The 19769-nt window shown below is 43.0% G+C and overlaps 1 protein-coding gene across 5 annotated transcripts in view; it reads left to right on the forward strand.

Annotated features, from left to right (window-relative positions):
• The window catches only part of TTLL5 (tubulin tyrosine ligase like 5), a 208431-nt gene that overhangs the window by 83049 nt on the left and 105613 nt on the right, over positions 1-19769 (forward strand). For all 5 annotated transcript variants that reach the window (XM_084630661.1, XM_084630660.1, XM_084630663.1 and 2 more), the window contains 5 exons: positions 825-928; positions 5026-5159; positions 5616-5729; positions 6155-6562; positions 9736-9926. In XM_084630661.1, coding sequence (XP_084486787.1) covers positions 825-928; positions 5026-5159; positions 5616-5729; positions 6155-6562; positions 9736-9926 — 951 coding nt within the window. The remainder of the gene's footprint in view (positions 1-824; positions 929-5025; positions 5160-5615; positions 5730-6154; positions 6563-9735; positions 9927-19769) is intronic.

The raw sequence follows: 19769 nt of genomic DNA on the forward strand, positions 1-19769 counted from the left end.
CAAGGATGTGCAGGGCACATGAGCAACCCGAATGGGCACTGCTGCCAAAAATCTTCGATCAAAGGTACACCTAAAGTGGAGCACCCACAGCAGCACGGATCTCAAGGAACTCCAGTTACTGCACCAAGGTGAGTAACCTCTCATTTTAAGCTACTGAGAGACTGTTTTGGCTACATATTTTTTCATGTTTGGTCCCAATATATAAACCCCTCTCTCTCACTGACACATGCCAAGAGACAAATCTAGAGGTGAGTTCTCGGAGTGGGGGAGTCCCCTGTAGACCCACTTGATTAAGCCCCTCCAATATAATTTTGTTCTTGCTTTCCCCCTGCCATGCTTTAGTTGGGGATAAGTAGGTTGGAACAAAAACTGCTAGGAGGAATCCTCCACTAGGGGCAGGAGCAGCAGAAATGGAGGGGACCCAGAGTTAGCAAAGGAGGACACCCTCTGTCCCCATGTCTTAATAAGAAGGTCACATCTATAGCAAAAGCACTCACTTGATCAGGCTAGTCGGGGCTGTTCAGCATATCACTTTTAATAATGTGTGTAGAGTGAAGAGATTAACATGTGTCTCTGTTTCTGGGGGCCCTCTGCAATTACAGATTCTGCAGCTTGTCCAAACCAGTACTGCTGGAAGGCAAGCACATATACAGAGTGAAATGCACTATCAATTTGGCTGTTATGGAATCAGGCAATACCCTTGTTCTATATAGCATGAAATTGCTCTCAAATCCTTTCCCTTTGGGCAATACCTGTGTCCCAGCACTTGGTATTGGGGTGCATAGAGAGGTAGAGTGATAGATAACTAATATGCTTATTTGCAGGAAACTGAGCAGATGGTTCAGACAAGATCAAAAAGGAAACAGGAAGAAGAGGAAGAGGAGGGTGTGAATGCTGAAGGTTTTCAGGACTTTGTTACTAAGGCAAGGTAGGAATGGACTTTTACCCCGTGTAATAAAGTAGCACATTGTACTGCCCCATCCTACCTCCCCAAACTGCTGCTGTGTCATCAGTATCTGCTGCATAGGGTGTATGATGGATGTTTTTGCCATTAGACCCAAAGGACAGTGTGGACTCCATCCAGGCCCTGTAAGTGTTCATAGTCTGTAATATCCACTCTCTGTCACACTGGAGCAAATGCAGTCACACCTTGGAAGGAAAACAAGGCTAGGGCTGCTGCTGAGATTGCCCTGATCTTCGGTGGTTAAGCTTCCATCATGGCTTTGCTTCTCAAATTCCTGTCTTCACAAGCACTTCCCACCCTTGCCCTCTTTCCTGAATTCCAGGTACCATCTAGAACTATGCTTCCTAAGACATGGAGGGAGGTGTAGCACACTCCTTGCTATGACCATGGCTTCTTTCTCTTTCTGCTAAAACAATTAACTGTGAGTGGTTCATTAATGTTAAAGGACCAGCACTCTGCAGTTTTGTCGGTTCCAGATTTGACCTGCCTTAAACTTGCTAGAATCTGGTAGGAAATGTGTATTACATACAGGGTAAATCCTCAGTGTCAGTTGGGGTGGTATGAAAAACAATATTATGCAATATTACATCCATGTGATTATATTCAATTGTTCTTGAAGACCGCCAATGATGAGGAATTTCTTCTCCAAGGCCTCTCAAGTCCTCTGGGAAAATCTTATGCCGGTTCCTTTTCTTTGTTCCTTATTTAACCTATGGATGATGTGACCATATTGACAGACTTCTCACAACTTCGTGGGGGCCAGGGGCTACAGAGGGGAACACTTCTCAATTGACTCTTAACACACTCTTCTGAGAGAGCTAAGGCACAATCTCCACCTCCTTTGTTACAACCAGTTGTGAAACTTTTCTTTCCTGCATGTCTGACCAACATTGACAGTGATTTACTGGGTTTGGATGAGAAGAAAGCAGGGGTGATGCCAGCTAGACCTCTGCTACTGATCCGGAAACTTCAGTATCTTCTCCATTTCCTGATGATATCATGATGACTGCATCTGTTTTACTTTCTGATGACAATGGTTTGTTTCAAGAGTTGCCGGTTTGGATGGTAGACTCTTTAGAGTAGGAGATTACTGTGGTCCAAGGAAACGTTCATCACCATAGTGCAGAGGAGGAGAGGTGGCTCAGAATATCCGGCTGACCTTAGCATCTATCTTGCTGTTACCAAGAAGGCAGATTGCTTGTTCCTTGTCCCACAGCAGGGATTCCCATTTCTTTATACCAGGCTTTTGGTGGTCTTTGTGTGCAGTAAAAAGACTGACTCTCTGGAGTTGGTCAGTCTGCAGTCTACTCCACTGGACAGGGATACTAAGAAGATTGATGTCTTGGGCAGAAGTATGTACTCTAGGAATATGGGAGTCCATGTTGCAGTTAATTGTGGCCAGATATTCCCTCCAGCTTGGAACTGGACACTTCTTTTGCTGGGACCATCTGCCTGAGGTACAAAAGAAGGTGGCAAAAGACATTGCTGCTGAGTTAAACAGTTTCTAGACATGTTCTCTCTGCTTCATATGATGCATCAGGTACATCTGAAAACTATATGGCGTTGGACATTACTGTGCATGGGTACTTCTGGTTTAAATCATCTGGTCTGTTTCCAGCAGCTCAACCATCCCTTTTGATCGTGAGTGCTTGTTCTGCAACGTAATCGGAGAGACCCTGGAGAAGATGGAATCTAAGAGTCACCACTTGATAACTAGGGTTTATCCAACTGCCCCTTCATAACCTTGGTGCCATGAAGTGGTCCTTTATTTATGTATGCTTTTGTTTTATTTAAATGTATATGCATGCTCAAAGAGTGCCTAGTCATAGGCTTTTGACACCCTTGACACAACTTAAAAATACAACAAAATTAATATCCAGCCATAATTGTTCAGTACAACTCACTGTAACCCACTACCAACAAACCAGGCAACCCAAAGGCTTAAATCACCCTTCCATCCAACAGTTCCTCACCCTTACATATTCCTACCCTTTCAAATGCCTGAGAGAAAAAAATGAGCTTTGCAGTGTGCCCTGAAGGTAGAAAGACTTGTCTGAATAGGTGCTGCTTTTGCCAAAGCTTCATGACACCAGGAGCACATCCCGTAAGTGTGCATATGCAAAGGGTATCTTGCGGAATTGTGACTGCTAGCAATTAATTTACTTTACCTTGCTGGACTGTCATGTTGTGACTGTTACTGGCAGTAACCCTCTGCTGGCTTGCTTACCCTGTGTGCAATTATCACATTCCGGGGTACAGTCCAGACCAGTGAGGGTTTGTCACTGTCTGCTCTGCAATTTTGGTGCCTCAGAGTGCTTTGCTGTTATATGTCCCAACCTGGACTGCTCACAAAGAGCCAAACTGCTTGCAGGTCACACCCTGAGTGGCTGTATATAGTTGGTCCAGCAACTCTGACCCCAGCAGCCAGTCAGCATCCCACCAGTCACACTTTGGCTTCCAGCAGCCTTGGTTACTACCTGCAGGGTGACCCCAACACATTCCCAGTCCCAGATTTCCCCCAAAACATGTGTTCTGCATTGTCCAGCCCTCTCCTGGGCAGCTCAGATCTTAGAGGTCTGTTGCCCCTGTAAGGGGTCAATGTGCAACAGTTTGCTACTTTAAGTGGAGTTACCCAAACAGTTCACTTTATACACAGTACTAGGTTAGTTTTGATTAAAAAAATAAAACAAGTTTATTTAACTACAAAAAGATTTTTAAGGGAGTACAAGTACAAAGTATTAAAGTCAGAAATGGTTACAAGAGAAATAAAGATAAAATGCTTTCTAGTACCTAAAACTTAACAAACTGGACTCGGTTCAGGGAAAAATCCTTACATATGCTCCCAGCAACATTTCTGACCAAAATTCCAAAACAGGGTCATCCCCCAAAATCAAAGGCCTGGTTCCTTTGTCGTATTAGGTGAAAGAGAGGAAGAGAAAGAAAGAGAGCAATCCTGGGGTGGTTTTTGCCCCTCCCTTTTATAGTCCAGTCACCCTTTGAAATGCATTTTTCTGAGGGTTATACCTAGATAAAGTTCATTCCTGCTGTGGGGACAGAGGTATGGAATCTTGTGATGAAAGAGGTTCCATGATGTCGCTTGCTAAATTGCAGATCAATCTGTTCCTGCCCCACTTGGTTGCCAATCAACTTTGACACCTGACTAGAGGCATTAGCTTGTCCTTTGTCTTTTAGGAACAGGTTTACATCCCATCCCCCCGCCCCCCAAAAAACCGGTCTGGTAAACACATTGTAGTCATAATTTCAGCTTGTGTTCATAATTGTACATATAGTGTTCCTACACACGTTTCACCATGATATTACATTATAGACCAGAGCATGTTCTAGTTCCAGGCATTCCTTCCCTAGAAGGCTGAGGAGATCAATAATTCCTCTGGCTTGTTCCTCTTCAGCCTCATGATCTGTTTCCATTGGCCAAACTGGACAGTCCCTACGTAAAAGAATAAATGGACCCAAATCGGACATCAGGAATGATAACACACAAAAGCCAGTGGGAGAACACTTCAGTCGTCTTGGACATTCTATAACAGATTTGAAAGTAGCTATACTTGAACAAAAAAACTTCAGAAACAGATTTCAAAGAGAAACAGCAGAACTAAAATTCATTTGCAAATTTAACACCATTTAATTTGGGCTTGAACAGAGACTGGGAGGGGCTGGCTCATTACAGAAGCAGCTTTGCCTCTCCTAGAATTGACACCTCCTCATCTATTGTTGGGAGTGGACTACATCCACCTGATCGAATTGGTCCTGTCAACACTGGTTCTCCACTTGTGAGGTAACTCCCTTCTCTTCATGTGTCAGTATATTTATGTCTGCATCTGTAACTTTTACTCCATGCATCTGAAGTGAGGTTTTTACCCACGAAAGCTTATGCTTAAATAAATCTATTCGTCTTTAAGGTGCCACCGGACTCCTTGTTGTTTTTGTGGATACAGACTAACACGGCTACCCCCTGATACTTGATTCCATTGTGACTGTCATGCAATGGCAGAAGCTCCTGGAATCCTCACTTAGGCCCTTTCTTTTCCCCTCTGTCTCAGGGAGAGTGACCTGGAGGAGGTGCTGACATTTTACACACACAAAAATAAGTCAGCAAGTGTCTTTCTGGGAACAAACCCCAGGACCACGAAGCCTAGCAGTAGCATCAACCAGTCAGAAAACAGGGCCCAAGGAGGTAAGTGTATTGTGCAGTACTGAGTCAGAGAGCTTATAAGAAACAAGAGTTGGCCATGGTGACCCAGTATAGAGTTGGGAAGAATGTAGAACCCTAAAGGGGCATTATCTAGGTCTAAGTAGGAAGTCCAATAAAGATATGGGAAGCCTGTGGGTGATGAGTGTGACAAAATCGTGCATAGGGTAAGGGTGCAGAGCCCAGAGCGGGTGGGTCTGATAGCTGAGTGATTAGTGATCCCAACATAAGGAAGCGGTAGGTTTCTAGCTTGCAGTCTGCATTCGCTAATGCTATGAATCAAGCCAACAGACAGTGATGATAGAAAAGGGGAGAGGGGTAGGCCACAATAAATATTGGGAGGAATCCAGGGTCTCTGCAATATTCAAACCCTGCAGTCCATTTCTCATGGTACAAGCAGCTTAAACTGTCCTGCTTCCTGACTTTCAAAACTCATTTAAGATCTTCCTGAGATGGTGGAAGAAGTGAAAAGGACTCCGCCCCAACATTCAGTGGCACACTCAAGTGGAGAAGGAGAGCTGAGAGGCTACAAGCCCAAAGAAGCCAGGCCATCCCGTAAGTGAACCCATCCAAACCAGGGCAGAGTTAGCTCTCCAGCAAATGACTGAGGTAGAAGCCATACTTGCTTAGTAGATTTAGAACTATCTTGAGAAACTACAGTGGTCAGAATCTAGATGCAGAACAAGCTGAGAGAATCCCATCCCCAGCTATGGGGGAAGATTACTGAGCGAAGGAAAAAAAACCTGTCTTTTGTGGTAAAAGGGCTCTGCAAGATATTTTGAGCTTGGGGAAAGGATATGTCTGAATCAGAGCTTGGTTCTTGCCAGCCCTTGCTGGTGGTGGAGTTTTTTTTTTTTTTCTTGGCTTCATCAGACCAATAAGCACAGGCCCCTTGGCCATATTGCTGGTGTCTTTGGGGTTCTGGAAAGCTGCTTAACTTATGAAACATTCTGATTGGCTTGTTTGTATTGTTTTAACAGGGCCCCCGTCTTCCACAGAAGATGAGTCAAAATTACTCCAGTGCGACCACCCCCATGCTTCCTCCTCTGTTCCTGGTGCCACGCTCCAGAGAAGCATCAGTTCCCAGTTGTCATCTCATGCCACATCCTCTAAAAACATACAGGTGCCTGGTCACCACTCCTCCCTGGCTTCTGTAGCTGGTCCCAAACTGACTCAGTCCCCACCCTCCCCACCTTCTTTCCAGAGCCAGAGTACAATCCCTGACAACTGGTCTGTCTCCACAAACCCAGTGTCCCACCAGACGTCTAACCATGCAGGGTTGCATCGTTGTCGGTCTGGAAGCTACACCATTGGGCCCTTCTCATCATTTCAAAGTGCTGCTCAGATCTACAGCCAAAGACTGTCCCGACCATCCTCTGCTAAAGCAGGTGAGTGTGCTGGGCAGTCAGGATGCGTGAACATGTCATTGGGTAAAACCCATCTTTTGTCAGTCAAGGTTCCTCCTAGAATTGGAGAATTCTTCGTAATGTCCAAGCTGGGCTTCTGTCCCTATGGCTGCAGTGATCAATCTCAAATTTGCTAATCCAGTTGCCATGAAGAGTAGAGTAGAGGCAGCATAATAACCCTTAAGGCTGCTTGGTCAGGGCAAAGTGTACATAGCCTTTATCTGCTCTGCGATAGCCAGAAATGTTTAATTTTCAGGGTTGTGAAAATTCATCAGCGCTAAATTCCTTTTTGGGATTAAAGCAGCCTCTCCCTACTAATTCCTGTTTTCTGTGCTGATAAATGGGGATTTGAACTGGTTCAGTCAGTATGGAATGAAAGGGTCTCGCCTGAATGGCAGAGGTGGGAAATGATGTGAGAAGGGGTAGTTGTGCCCAACTGAAACAGCATTGACACATGATGGTCTGTTATTGTTAACAGTTTCAGGGCAGTTTCAGTAGTATAAAAGCCCTCTATGGGGCTATGCAGGGTTCTTGTTGCTGGGGATTCCTGTCTGTTCTGCAGGAGACTCATCCAGTAGAAGTGGCAGTTAGTCACAGATTCAGAAAATGGTCAAGGCATCCAAGTAAAATCTGAATGGGTCAGTGTTTAAGGGAATGTTGTTAACAATATAACTTCATATTTCCCTAGGCTCTTTCATCTTGGCATACCTCAAAACATCTTACAAATTACATGTAGGGATTTTTCTTTCTACATGGAAGCACAGACATCTATAGGGTGGAAAGAGGTTGAGCAATGCTACCCAACAGAATAAGATAGCTGAAGAGAAGAAGAAAGCATATCCATCAGAAACTGATGGAGGCAGAGGTTTAGGGAGGCAGAATGTAACAGATATTGAAATTTGGTTAGCACATCCACGCTACCATCCCTACTCTTGAGGAAAATGCCATATGTTCTTTACATATTTGCTTAGTAAGTAAATTAAAGCCACTTTAAGTCTGAATGAGTGTGTTCACACAGGGGTTTAATGCAGTTTAAATAATCCACTTTAAATTCACAGTTTTTCTTAATTCAGATCAATGTTCCTGAGTGTGCCCACATATGCAGGCTTTAACTGTGAGTGGGTTTCCCTCTGCAATAACCTTGAAGATCTGGGTTTGAAGTGGACAGCAAACTCTGTCACATGTTCACTGAGACTGCTTTATACAATGTGGTGCGCTTTCTGGCATTAAAATAAACCTGATGCACCTGCTCAGTAGCTTATTTAAAGGGATCCATTTGCTTTTAAGCAAAGCCATTGTAGCTTTTGTATGAAAAATACCAGACATGCCTTTCATCCCATAGGCAGATTCCATGCTCTTTTGGTGAAGCCATCCTGTGTATAGTGCCTGCTAGGGGTGTCTTGTAGAGAGGATCAGGGTGTATGCCTGCTACCTCTGGAATCCTGAAACTAAATAAAATTGTCTGAATGATCTACTTTCTGTAATTCAGAGAAGCCTAGAAACCAGAGCTGATAAAGTCCCATTAGGTGCCTTCCGAGGAGCCAATGCAGATTATTTCCTACTATGCATTTACCACTGTTTTGTCTGGTCTAGTTTTAAAAGTTCCTAGTGCTGGGGCCATGGGAGGTGATTTGAGAGACTCGCTTCCAGGAAAGGTTTCCCAATAATTCAGCCAAAAATTTACCCTTTTAACTTCATCCCATTGTGCTTAGTTTTACTTTGTTTTACCTCTCTCTAATTGTTCTCCTCTCCTGGTATTCACAGACATTAAGTACTTGAAGACAGTTACCATGTCCCTCTTGTTATCTTTCCTCATAAGCCAATCTCTCTCAAGCTCCCTGATCATTTTTGTAGCTATTCTCTAAATTCCCGCCAATTTGTCAGCAGCTTTGTAGAAATGGTGTAGTGTCCTAGGTCAGATCATATTAAAGAAGGGAAAGACCATAGTTCTCTGATCTGTGACGTGATGCCACTGTTTGTGCAGCAGCAAACTGTGCTGACCTTTTTTACAACTGTATCACATTACAGATTCCTTTTCAATTTGCTACCCACTCTCCTCACTCTCATCTGTTCCTACTTCATAAGTTTTTCTTCCTTCCTTAGAGTATCTGGCTTCTGTGTTATCTTCCCAGATGTATTACCTGCATCTTTTTCAAATAAAACCTCATTTTGTTACTTCCTGCCCATGTTTCTGATCTCTCTAGGCCCCTTCATTTTATTTGTCCTTATTGGTGTTTACAGCTTCTCCTAATTCACCTATGAATCTCATCAATATTCCTATCTTCCCAATCATTAATAAAAATATTAAATCCAGATCTAACACTATCAACCTGCCAAGACACCTCCCCAGCCTCATTCCTTTGCTGTCTATCATAATCTTCTGTTTATGACCCTCCAACCATTTTTCAATCTATGAATGTCTAATTATATTTCTGTATTGATTTTGTTCTTCATAAGAAGGTTATGATGTCTGTGTTCTACCTGTTTCAGAGTAGCAGCCGTGTTCTAGAACCGTGTCCTACTTGCGTGTATTCGCAAAAAGAAAAGGAGGACTTGTGGCACCTTAGAGACTAACCAATTTATTTGAGCATGAGCTTTCGTGAGCTACAGCTCACTTCATCAGATGCATTCAGTGGAAAATGCCTGTTACTGATCCTTTTTGAATAGGGAGCCAAGTGTCCATGCTTTAAATTGTTTTAGGTCCAACTAACATAAGAAAGAGGTATGTTTCTTCAGAGGCAACTTCCCTCTACTCACTTGGCTTCCAAACATCCCCTCACTTTCTGGGATGAGTGCAAAAATATCATCTCTCTCTCAAATCCCCACACCTCGGCTGCTTCAGTTCCAGTCACTGCTCTAATACAGATAATTAATACATGAGAACAAACAGCCAATGTCCATTGGAACTGGGTGCCATTAGCTGTTCTATCCTGAGGTGAATGAGGGTTCAGTGTTGGTGTGGAGAAGCTCAAATGTGCACAATGGAGCCTGTTGCAGAAGTTTCCTGCCGACTTTTATTTCTATTGTTGCAAATATACAAGTCTCTCCTATTTAATTCAGTGTCTTAGCTCCCTCCTCAGAGGGCATGAGGAGCTATCTCCAGCCCAAAACATTGCTTTACTTTTCTAAGTGGATGAAAACTGTGTGTTTGGCAGGTTCGTGCCATCGCAGTCCAAGTGGGCAGCGTGTAGGCTCAGCCAGGGTGCACAAGGATGCAGAAAACAGCTCTTCCCAGAGCAGACGCTACAACCACAGTATTGTAGCAGCAGAGCTGCAGCGGCTGGCGGAAAAGCAAGCAGCCAGGCAATATTCTCCACCCAGCCACATCAGCCTCCTTACACAGCAGGTATGTGAGCAGTAAGGTTTCCCTGATGACAACAGAAAACACTGGCACATCTCCTGAGTCAGAGCCAAGGACTGGGACAGACCGTTCTGGGAAGGGAGAATCTCATGAAAGTGCATTTCCCTCCCTTTTGCTGCTGTGGAATTGGGGACTAACGCGCTCCTAGATTATAGTTAAATTGCATAGGGAAGTGCTTGAAGCCCTGTTGCTCAAATGGTTAGACTGGACAAAGTATTAAAAAATACATTGTAAGGAAGAAATCTGCCCCAGCTGTCAGTGGAGAAGATCGATGGGGAAGTAGGTCTTTCCCAAATCTTATTTCTTAATTTTTTTACTCCCTTAAAGTCCACTGCCTCATTCCTCCATTGACTTGTCAAATGCTGGACTTTGGCATTGTAAGGGGAGATTTTAACAGCCCAGCAAAGTGCCTAGGCCATTGCTAGTAACTGGACTATCAATTATTATGCTTATTGCCAAGAGCGCTGAAGGCCTTTATAGCAGTCTTAGCATAACTAGGCAAGCTAGGAGGGGAGGGACAGTGACCATGAGAATTGAGCAAGACTCTGCACCATCCTGTTGCAGTTTTTTTTAAACTGCTGAAGCATGCAGTTTTGAAAGACAGGAAGTATGTTTATATTTGATTTCTGGTGTGTGTTTGTCGGGGCCCATGAGACTGCAGACTCTGCAAAAACACATCTGTATAACTAATGGCTTGAAACTACTTGCGTAACAAATTGCTTGTTCAGTGGCTATTGGTGATTGACAAGCTATGTAATACTTTGAGCATAAAAAGGGGAAAGAGGGTTGGATCAAGTGAACTCTGCTGTGAATCCATCTTAAGGTTCCCGGGGCAGACGGAAGGCTGGCCATCAAAAGTCTGTTGACCACTCAAGACTACTCCAGACATTTTGGGGTAACTATTAATTTGGGGTGCTCTATAACCTGTTGTGTTTGTATGTGCTTGAGACTAAATAAAGTAAAGGCTTTAAGTGAAAGCACTCTTGTGTTGTACTGCTTGTGCCAACCATCTATCAGATGGATGTACTGTACTCCCATTGATTTATTTCCTGACAGTACGTCGTAAAGAGTAAAGTTACCAAGAGCTTTGGGTGTAGACGAACCTGCGTAACAGCATCATACAGGAATCAGGAAACAGTATCAGACTGATGAGCACAGCAGAAGGTGTGTCTGTTTCCTTAGAAATGCCTGGGCAAGCAGAATGATAGGCACTGGAAGTCTAGAGAGAACATGTGGCAGGTTAATGAGGTTTTGATAAAACATATTCCAATCAAATCCTAACTCCATTCTGAAATTCAAGCTAGTGTAGAATGCGGCAGCCCTTTTGGTAAAAAGGACATCTTTCCAGGAACATAGGACATTTTACTTCTTGGTCTGTACTGGCTGCCTGTGGCTTTCCAGCTAGAGTTTTAAGGGACTGGTTTTGAGTTACAATGTCCTAAATAACCTGGACTCTATCTACATGAGAGACTACCTCTCCCCATGAAATACCCGCTGCACTTGTAGGCAGCTGAGACACTCAAGCTAGATCTCCCTCAGTTAATAAGAGATGAGCTGCTAGCAGTGTGGTTTTTTTTTTCTTCCAAGTTGGATCCTCCACTTGGGAAATAACACTTTCCCATCCTGCACCTGGTACAAAATAGTCCAAATCAGCTGACTATCAGGAACACTGCAAAGCATATCTACTTGAAAGGATATTTGGGGAGAGCTGAGGTGGGTTTTGGATGAAGATATTTTGCTATGTTTTCTGATGAATAGCTGTTTGTAGTGAGTTGTATATACTGTTCTGTTCCTGTTTTTATTTTATTGTTTTATTGGGTGTTTTCAAATGTCTGTTATGGAGCCTAGCACTGGGATAGGTGTGACTTATTTTGTTTTAGCATTTAAAAAAAACTTTTGGGCACCTGGCTGACTCGGAGGGGTTGAATAGATTATAGACTCTTCTGCTTCTAGGCTAGTGGTCCCAGTTCAGTCCTAGTAGCTCTGACTAAAACTGACAGCTGTTCAGTGATCCTTGCGTGAAGTTCATTGATGATAGCCATGGTACCAAAACCCCTTTAGAATTTGGCCCTCTTGTTTGCAGACCCAATAGAGAAGACAAGGACTGAGTCAGTCATGGAACCTGAACTAATGTTTTGCCCCTAGAGAGGATAGTCCCTCTAGGTCTGGATTGCCATTGGTGGGAACGATGAGGGAAGCTTGAATTACTGCTGCCAATAGCGTTCAATCCCCAAAGCTATCAATCTGGCACTTTGCAGCAACTCTAAATATACTTGGAATAGAATATAGACTTTTCTTTTATTTCAAAAGCTTGTCAGTAGAGTTCAGAAATTTTCTGGTGGAACATTTTTTCTGTCAGATAGTGCTGATTCATCAAAAGTACGTGTCATGGAAATACATTGCCTTTGACAAAAATTGTTTCTAAATGAAAATTGAAAAAAGATTTTGATAAGATTGAAATGTTTCATTTCAGCATTTTTGGAGCAGATTATTTTGATTTTCCATTTTGAAATTACTTGGTTTCAGTTTTATATTATAAAATATATAATGAAAAAGTCAACAAAATCAAAATATTTTAGTCTAATTTTGAAACAGTGTTTTGATTAACCTGAAACCATTCCTCCCACACCCCCACTGTTTGGAATGGAAGAAATTTCAAAATCATGAAGCTTTCCCTGAAGTGAAAAATCTGACTCCCACACAGGTATGCTTGTTAGTGTCTCCTAGTCTTTTTGCATAGAGAGCTCCAGCTGCCCTTTGGCCACTATTTACAAATGGCTGATGGGATTCTCATGGCTTTGTCTGGCTTCCCTTTTCCATCACTGCTGGTGAGACAAATTCACATGGAGATTGTAAGATGGCGAAAGCTATTACTAAGGCCTAAATGCTTCTCTGGTAACTAATTGTGATGCAGAGTACACACACAGTTTTATGTTATGACTGACTGACTGAATTGAGAATGGGGAGGAAGATGGGAGAACTGGTTTGAAGGAAATGCTTCCATCTCCATAATCAATAGAGATGGCAAGGAAGATCCAGGCAGCAGACATGAATGATTGAACCTGAGGGCATTCCAGTATTTTGTAAAAGGTAGTTGTAAATCTGGAAATATGTTGCTTGTATAAGGAGAGTGGCTAGTGTTGCTTTCATACTTCCAGGGTCTCCCAAGCTATGCACTCAGAGTGGTTAGGTTTAGGATGGGTCCAGAGTCCTCTATGGAAGGAAACTCAAAGTGGGTGGAGGGACCTCATTTGAAGGCCACACTGCAATTAGTTAGGATCCCAGACCTTCCCTCACTTTTCTGCTGATTGCGGTGCCTCATTTTTTATATGTAAATACTGTCTTCAGAGACCACAGGTTCCAGCATGCAATGCTCCATTTTGACCTGAACAACTGGGACACAATGTATTTTGGGATGTACAGTTTCTAAAAGCTTTGCTTCTGTATTGAAGATGAATATGGCCATGGTTTGTTTTAGAACTCTGTGGCTGAACTTTGACAACCCCAACACCGATCCAGGTGTAGAGGTGTGAGGTAATGCCAAAGATAAAGCTGAAATAGATGTTCACAACTTGGGATAAGAAAGGAAATTCAGCCCAGAGCCTGGGCTCTATCACTCTAGGGAGAGGGGAAGGGTGACCAGAGTATAAACACTTGGTTACTTGTCTTTGGTGGTACAAGGGTTAATGACTGGAGTGCAGCCTGGTGACATGTATTGCTAGGCATCCTCTCAGGTGAGGCTTCAGAGATCTGGTATTGCCCAGCCAGCAGGACCTTGAGTTACAGAATGCCAAGGCAGAAAAGCCCAAGCAGGGAGCCCGCAGATGAACTCAACTCTTACTCTCCAGCTGCTGCAAGGAGCAACTTCTCAGTTCTGTGTCTGTCCCCATCTAGAGACGTCCTACCTCTTGAGTGCCTGGGTAGCTGAATGCTGCACTTAAGACCTACACAATCTTCTCGGCCTAGAAATGTATAAGAAATACCTTGAAAGGTGACAGTTTGGAGGAATCAAAACTTAACTGTAAAGCCCAATGGGACGTGGCTGAAGTAGGGACATTCTAAAAGGGCTTCTTAAATAAAAGGCACCTGGATAAGAATATTATTAACTTATTAATAAAATTGTTTGGAAGTCAGTTCCACAGGCGTGGAGCCCATGCAGCTTAGTTGTGAGGAGGCTGGCCTGTAGGACAGGGATTTGCTATTTGGATTTCATCATCGGTAATTCATTATTTGTTGCTTTAGGCTAGTAATTCTCAATAGGTGGCCCGCGAGCCAAATGTGACCTGCCAAGGCTTCCTGTGCAGCCCATCAGCTCACCTTAAAAAAAGTTTATAATTAAATTAATGAACAGTGATGTGCTCCCTATCATTTGCCTATGACTTCCTTAGTAAGTAACTTACTGACAGTGCTTAATTTGTAATGAAAGAGGTGCTGGGGCTCAGCACAAATTAAGCATTGGCTGGCAGGTTGGAGAGCAGCGGCTGCTGGCCAGGTGCCCAGCTCTGAAGGCAGCACCACTGCCAGCAGCAGCACAGAAGTAAGGGTGGCATGATATGGCATGGCCATCCTTACTTCTACGCTGCTGCTGACTGTGGCATTGGCTTCAGAGCTGGACAGCCGGAGACCAGTGGCTGCTGGCCAGGAGCCCAAAGGTGCCAGCGCTATGAACTGCCAAGCCTAGAGGTGCCAGGGTTCAGCCCTGGCAAGTCCCGGCACAAATTATGCTCTGCTTACTGGATCTTAAGTTCTCACGATAGCATCGGCTCTGATTGAGCTAGGATGCCACCCATTTTTTCATTAGTGATGAAAATGGAACAAAAAATGAATCTGTGGGAGTAAATGTCACAAAGTCAACAGCAAAAACCGAGCTCTTAACCCAAACTGGCAGCAGATTTTCTTTTTATTATGCCACCTCATTTAAACTCAAAGCTTTGCATTTAATATTCCAAACCACTGTGTACATCTATAAAGTCATCAACGTGAGGCACAACTTTGAATCAAAGCACAGTAACTTCAATGCGGCCTATTCTCCTGGCCGTGTTGCAAGACATGACAGAATTTCAAATCTGAAGTCTTCGTACCACACTTCAAATGTTCTCACTACTTGATTGACTGTACAGGAAAAAGCAACAACTGCTTCTCTTCGGATAATGTTGGTCCTAGCTAAAAAGAAAAAGCCTTTCCTTGATGCTGAGCTTGTGAAGAAGTGCATGTTGGAAATGCTGGAGGAGCTTTTTGCTAGAGATGAAAGCAAAGATGATGTGAACCATGTGAAGCAAGTTCTCCTGTCTGATTCCACGGCAGTGTGAAGATTGGAGGTAATTTACAAAAATTGTTTCTCAGCACTGCTTTCTGATTTTAAAAACATCAAATATGTCTCTTGCAGTGGATGAATCAAGCGATTTAATTGACGCTAGCCAGCTATTGTTAGATTTTATGATGGTGAAACTTTCAAGGAAGAATTGTTGTGCTTAATACCATTAGAAACCTATGCCACAGGAGAGATCATTTTTGAAAAGGTAAGGCTTTTTTGGGGGGGAGGAGGGAGAAAAGGTTTAGATCTGCAGAAAGTAAACGTGCTTGTTACAGACTGAAGTCCCTCCAAGTCAGGGAAAGAGAAGGGCTTTGCTCCATGTTTGGCAGCGATACACCCTTCATTAAATACACTTCACTGCATCATTCACTAAGACTGTCCTGTGCAGTAAGTTGTCTGGAGAAAAAATGGATATTGTGATGAGATTAGTGAACTACATATGCTCAGCTTCTAGCTTGCAACATTGTCTTTGAAAGCTTTTACTGTCTCTAATCCCTGCTGTTCCTATCTGCACTTTTCCCTTGCCCCAAAGCATCCAATTAACATTTATTTTCCTACTCTTGTGTTGCACCCTCTGTACCAAGATGCTTAAATTTCTTGTAACTATTAAACCAACTGGCTGCTGAAATGGCAAGGTTCAACAGGAAATTTTAAGAGCTGATAGCTAAAGAGGTGCAAATACATAAGCAAGACATTTCTGAGTATAGCAGAAGCAGGAAACCTGAGAATCGGTGGGCCCCAGTTCTGGACTACCAGAGAGAAAAATAATTTAAGGAGAATAAGGGCATTGCAGAGAAGTGCATTTCTTTGCATCAGACTTCACCAAAAAGGAAGTTGGGAAGACACCAACCTCAGAATTATTCATTTCAGATAATGAAGTTGAGGTACTGTCAGACTGAGGTGTCAAAATAGGAAGGAATGAAATAACCTGATAAAGAGCAGGTAGTCCCCTGGACTGGATGGCCTTCCTCGAAGAATTCTGAAAGAATGTAAAAATGAAGAGCTGCTAACAAAAACCTTCACTCTCTCTTATTAAAGTTAGTTACTCTACCAGAGGATAACATATGTGATTATTTTTTTAAAAAGGCAAAAGGGTATTCCTGGTGAGCCTTGCTTTAGTACCAGATATATTGGTTGAAATATGTGAACTGTAATCCACCAAGAGAAACATAAGACAGGGACAAAAAACTGTGTCTGACCTATTAGAATTCTTTGAGCTCATTAGCAAAATAGTAAATAAAAGAGAGCTGGTTAATATTATTTGGACTTTCAAAAAAGCCTTTGACAAAGTCCCTTAAAAGAGGTAACTAGTCATGGACTGAGAGGTAATGTTCTATCATGGATTTGAAACTGGCTGAGACAGAAAAAAAGGGGTAGGAATAGCTGACCAATTTTTAACATGGCAAAAGACTAATGGGAGTAAAATATTGGAAGTGGTGTTTAAAAGTGTTAATGTTTTGGGAAAAGGGGGCGTGAAATGGCAAAATTTATAGATGGTGCTTACATTAGTGAAGACTAGAAAAAACTGAGAGACTTGATGCTGGGTGAGTGGGTAGCACAACAGACAAGCAAATAAGTAATGCATATTGTAAGTAATAAATTTAACTACTCATATATGTTAGAGGGAATCTAAATTAACTGTAATCACTAAGGAAGAAGACGAGTTTCATTCTGGACTGCTCAGTGGAAACATCTGCTGTGCAAGAAGTCGAGAGAAAACAAAAGAAGAGGATATATAAAGAATGGAATAGAAAATAATACGCTATTAAACAAAAAACAGTGCTATGCCTTCACCTGGAATACTGTGTTCAGTTCTGGTCACCCTGTCTGAAACAGGATACAGCAAAAATAGAAGGGATTCAGAGATGGGTGATTGAAATGATTAAAGGCAGGGAAAGATTTCTGTATAAAGAGAGATTGAAAAGATTAAGACTTTTAGTTTAGGGAGGAGATGTGTTAGAGGGGACATGATGGAGATATGCAGAACAATGAATGACATAGAAAACATAAATCATGTAGACTTTATTTACACTTTCTCATGATAGAACAAGGGATCGTTCAAATGCATTGGAAGGCAACCAATTTAAAACTGATAAAAGAAAATACTTATTTACACAGAACACACTTAACCTGTGGAATGCACTGCCACAACGTATTAAGGCCAAGAGCTTAACAGAATTCAAAATCGTATCAGACGTACTTATACACAATAAGAACAGGCACAGTTACATTAGACAGGATAACAAAAATTATATAAGGAATAGACCCTCAGACTTTGGAGTATAAGCCAACCACTGATAGACAGAGATTAGAAAGAAACTTCCCCTTTAAGCAGGTTATTTCACAGTTGTCCACTATGTGATTTCTTGCACCTTCCTCTGAATCATTGATCAGAAAGAATACTGTATTTGCTGAACTGCTTCTCTGAAGTGATCTGGCAATTTTTATGTTCCTATGCTAATGTGAGTCCTTAACTCTGAGGAATCTGCATGCTCTGCTGCTTCTCCCACCTTTGTGACCCTTTCTCCTTTCCCACATTTTTTGCATTCTAGACAAGGTAATCTTCATTTTATGTATAAGGTTATTGAGATGATTCTGGTGAAGTAGTACTAGCAATATCTGGAGCAACATCTTGCGTTTCCCTGACTCTTTTCAGTGTTAGGCCTAGTCATGGCATTGAGTCTATACTTGTTTTTTTGGTTGAGCTGCTGGTGATGGACAAGATTGTGTTCATATTTTGATGAATATGTGCAGTGGTTTGGGCTGCAGTGCTGTCAGTAGGCTGAGACACAGCTCTAGATCTTTGTTTCTCTGGGTCCTGACACTTCAGTTGCTCAGTTTGTGTGGCTGAGTTTGGGGTACGAATGAAAAAGCTGTTTGAGGCTCATGACACATGAAATAGAAGCAGTGTTGGGGGATGCAGCCTGAAGAAATGGCTGAATCAATACACACCCCTTCACCATGAGGGGTTTTTCCTAGTTTTTGGTAACTTGGTTAATAAACTAGGGATCTCACTGGATCCTCTACTGCTTCTGGAGAGCCAAGCCAAGAAGCAGTAGTCAAAACAGCTTTTTTTCCATCCATGGCTATGGCCTTCCCTGTTGGAAAGGACCTTGCAACAGTAATTCAGGCCTTTTTACCTACTGACTTAGTTACAACAGTGTTCTTTACAGTCTGTTACTTCTGAAGTCCACTCATAAAATGTATCTAGCAGACAAGGTGGCTGCTTGTTTTCATGCTTGGCAGAGCTTTCTGCGGGGAGCATGTTATAATTGTGTTTTGCTGGTGTGCACAGGGACAGGTGGCACATAGATGTGTATATGCCTCTTTCTGTGGATACTGTACAGCTTTTTCTCTGAAATATGCTGTAAGGTAAAAAGTGGGTCTCTCCTGAAGCACTGGATCTGTGTGAGGTCTCATATCACAGGGGTGGGGGGTCTGCTGCTGCTATCAACCATGCTGTAGCACTTTGTGGTTATTAATGTTAGTGAACAGAAGAATGTGTTGAATTGGCCCAACTTTGCAGGGAGGAGTAGGAGGGGAAACCTGAAGGGAGCACTGCACCTCTCCATGAAGGAGAGTGTGAGGTTTCAGGACCCAGCTATTGTTAGGAACTGCTCCAGCTCTTCCAGCCAGGGAGTTTAATTAAAGGGATAACATCAGACCACCCAGGCAAGAGCTAGAATGAGCTGTCTCCTTCTCCACTATACAGCCAGCCAGTGCCCAAGGTCCAGCAGCCAGGCCTCCTGCGAACGTGTTGACAGATCCCCAGGAGAATGGCATTTTTCTTGCTCTACATTTTTCATTTGGACAAAAAGTGGATTTTAGCAGAAATCACGCACGTTTGCTAAGCCTTTGCTGGTGTGGGGGGAAGGGCTTTGGGGTGGCTAGCATGCAGTGCCTCAGGGTGACCTTGTTGGAATAGTCTGCCACAGGAACCCCAGAATAAGAACCTTCCACTAGGTATCAGTGATCAAACCCAATCCTATGCAGTTTCTTTCCACGCTGCCTGTCTCTTACTGTGCAGCTTGGAGACCCCTTGTCTTTAGCAAACTAAGGCTATGTCTATACTAGCACTTTTGTCGCTGTAACTTATGTTGCTCAGGGTTGTGAAAAAACGCCCCTCTGAATGACGTAAGTTACAGCGACAGAAGCGCACATGTGGATACTGCTATGTTGGCAGGAGATGCTCTCCCGCTGACATAGCTACCACCACTCTTTGGGGGTGGTTTAATTATGTCGACGGGAGAGCTCTCTCCCGTAGGCAAAGAGCAGCTACATGGGAGGTCGTACAGCAGTACAGCTGCATCAGTACGGCTGTGCTGTTGTAAGAGCACTAATGTAGACAAGTCCTAAACATGACACAAAGCATAGCGCATGTGTGAATACACAGCTCAGATCCTATCCTGGACCTGAAAACTGTACATTCGGGCAGCTAAGTAGAGATTAGACTAAGACCACAAAACTCAGGACATGAATAAAAATCCATGTACCGCAGGGTTATTATCAGTGTT

The sequence above is a fragment of the Lepidochelys olivacea genome (genome assembly GCF_965140295.1).
Source record: "Lepidochelys olivacea isolate rLepOli2 genome assembly, chromosome: 6".
Classification (NCBI taxonomy): Eukaryota; Metazoa; Chordata; order Testudines; family Cheloniidae; genus Lepidochelys; species Lepidochelys olivacea.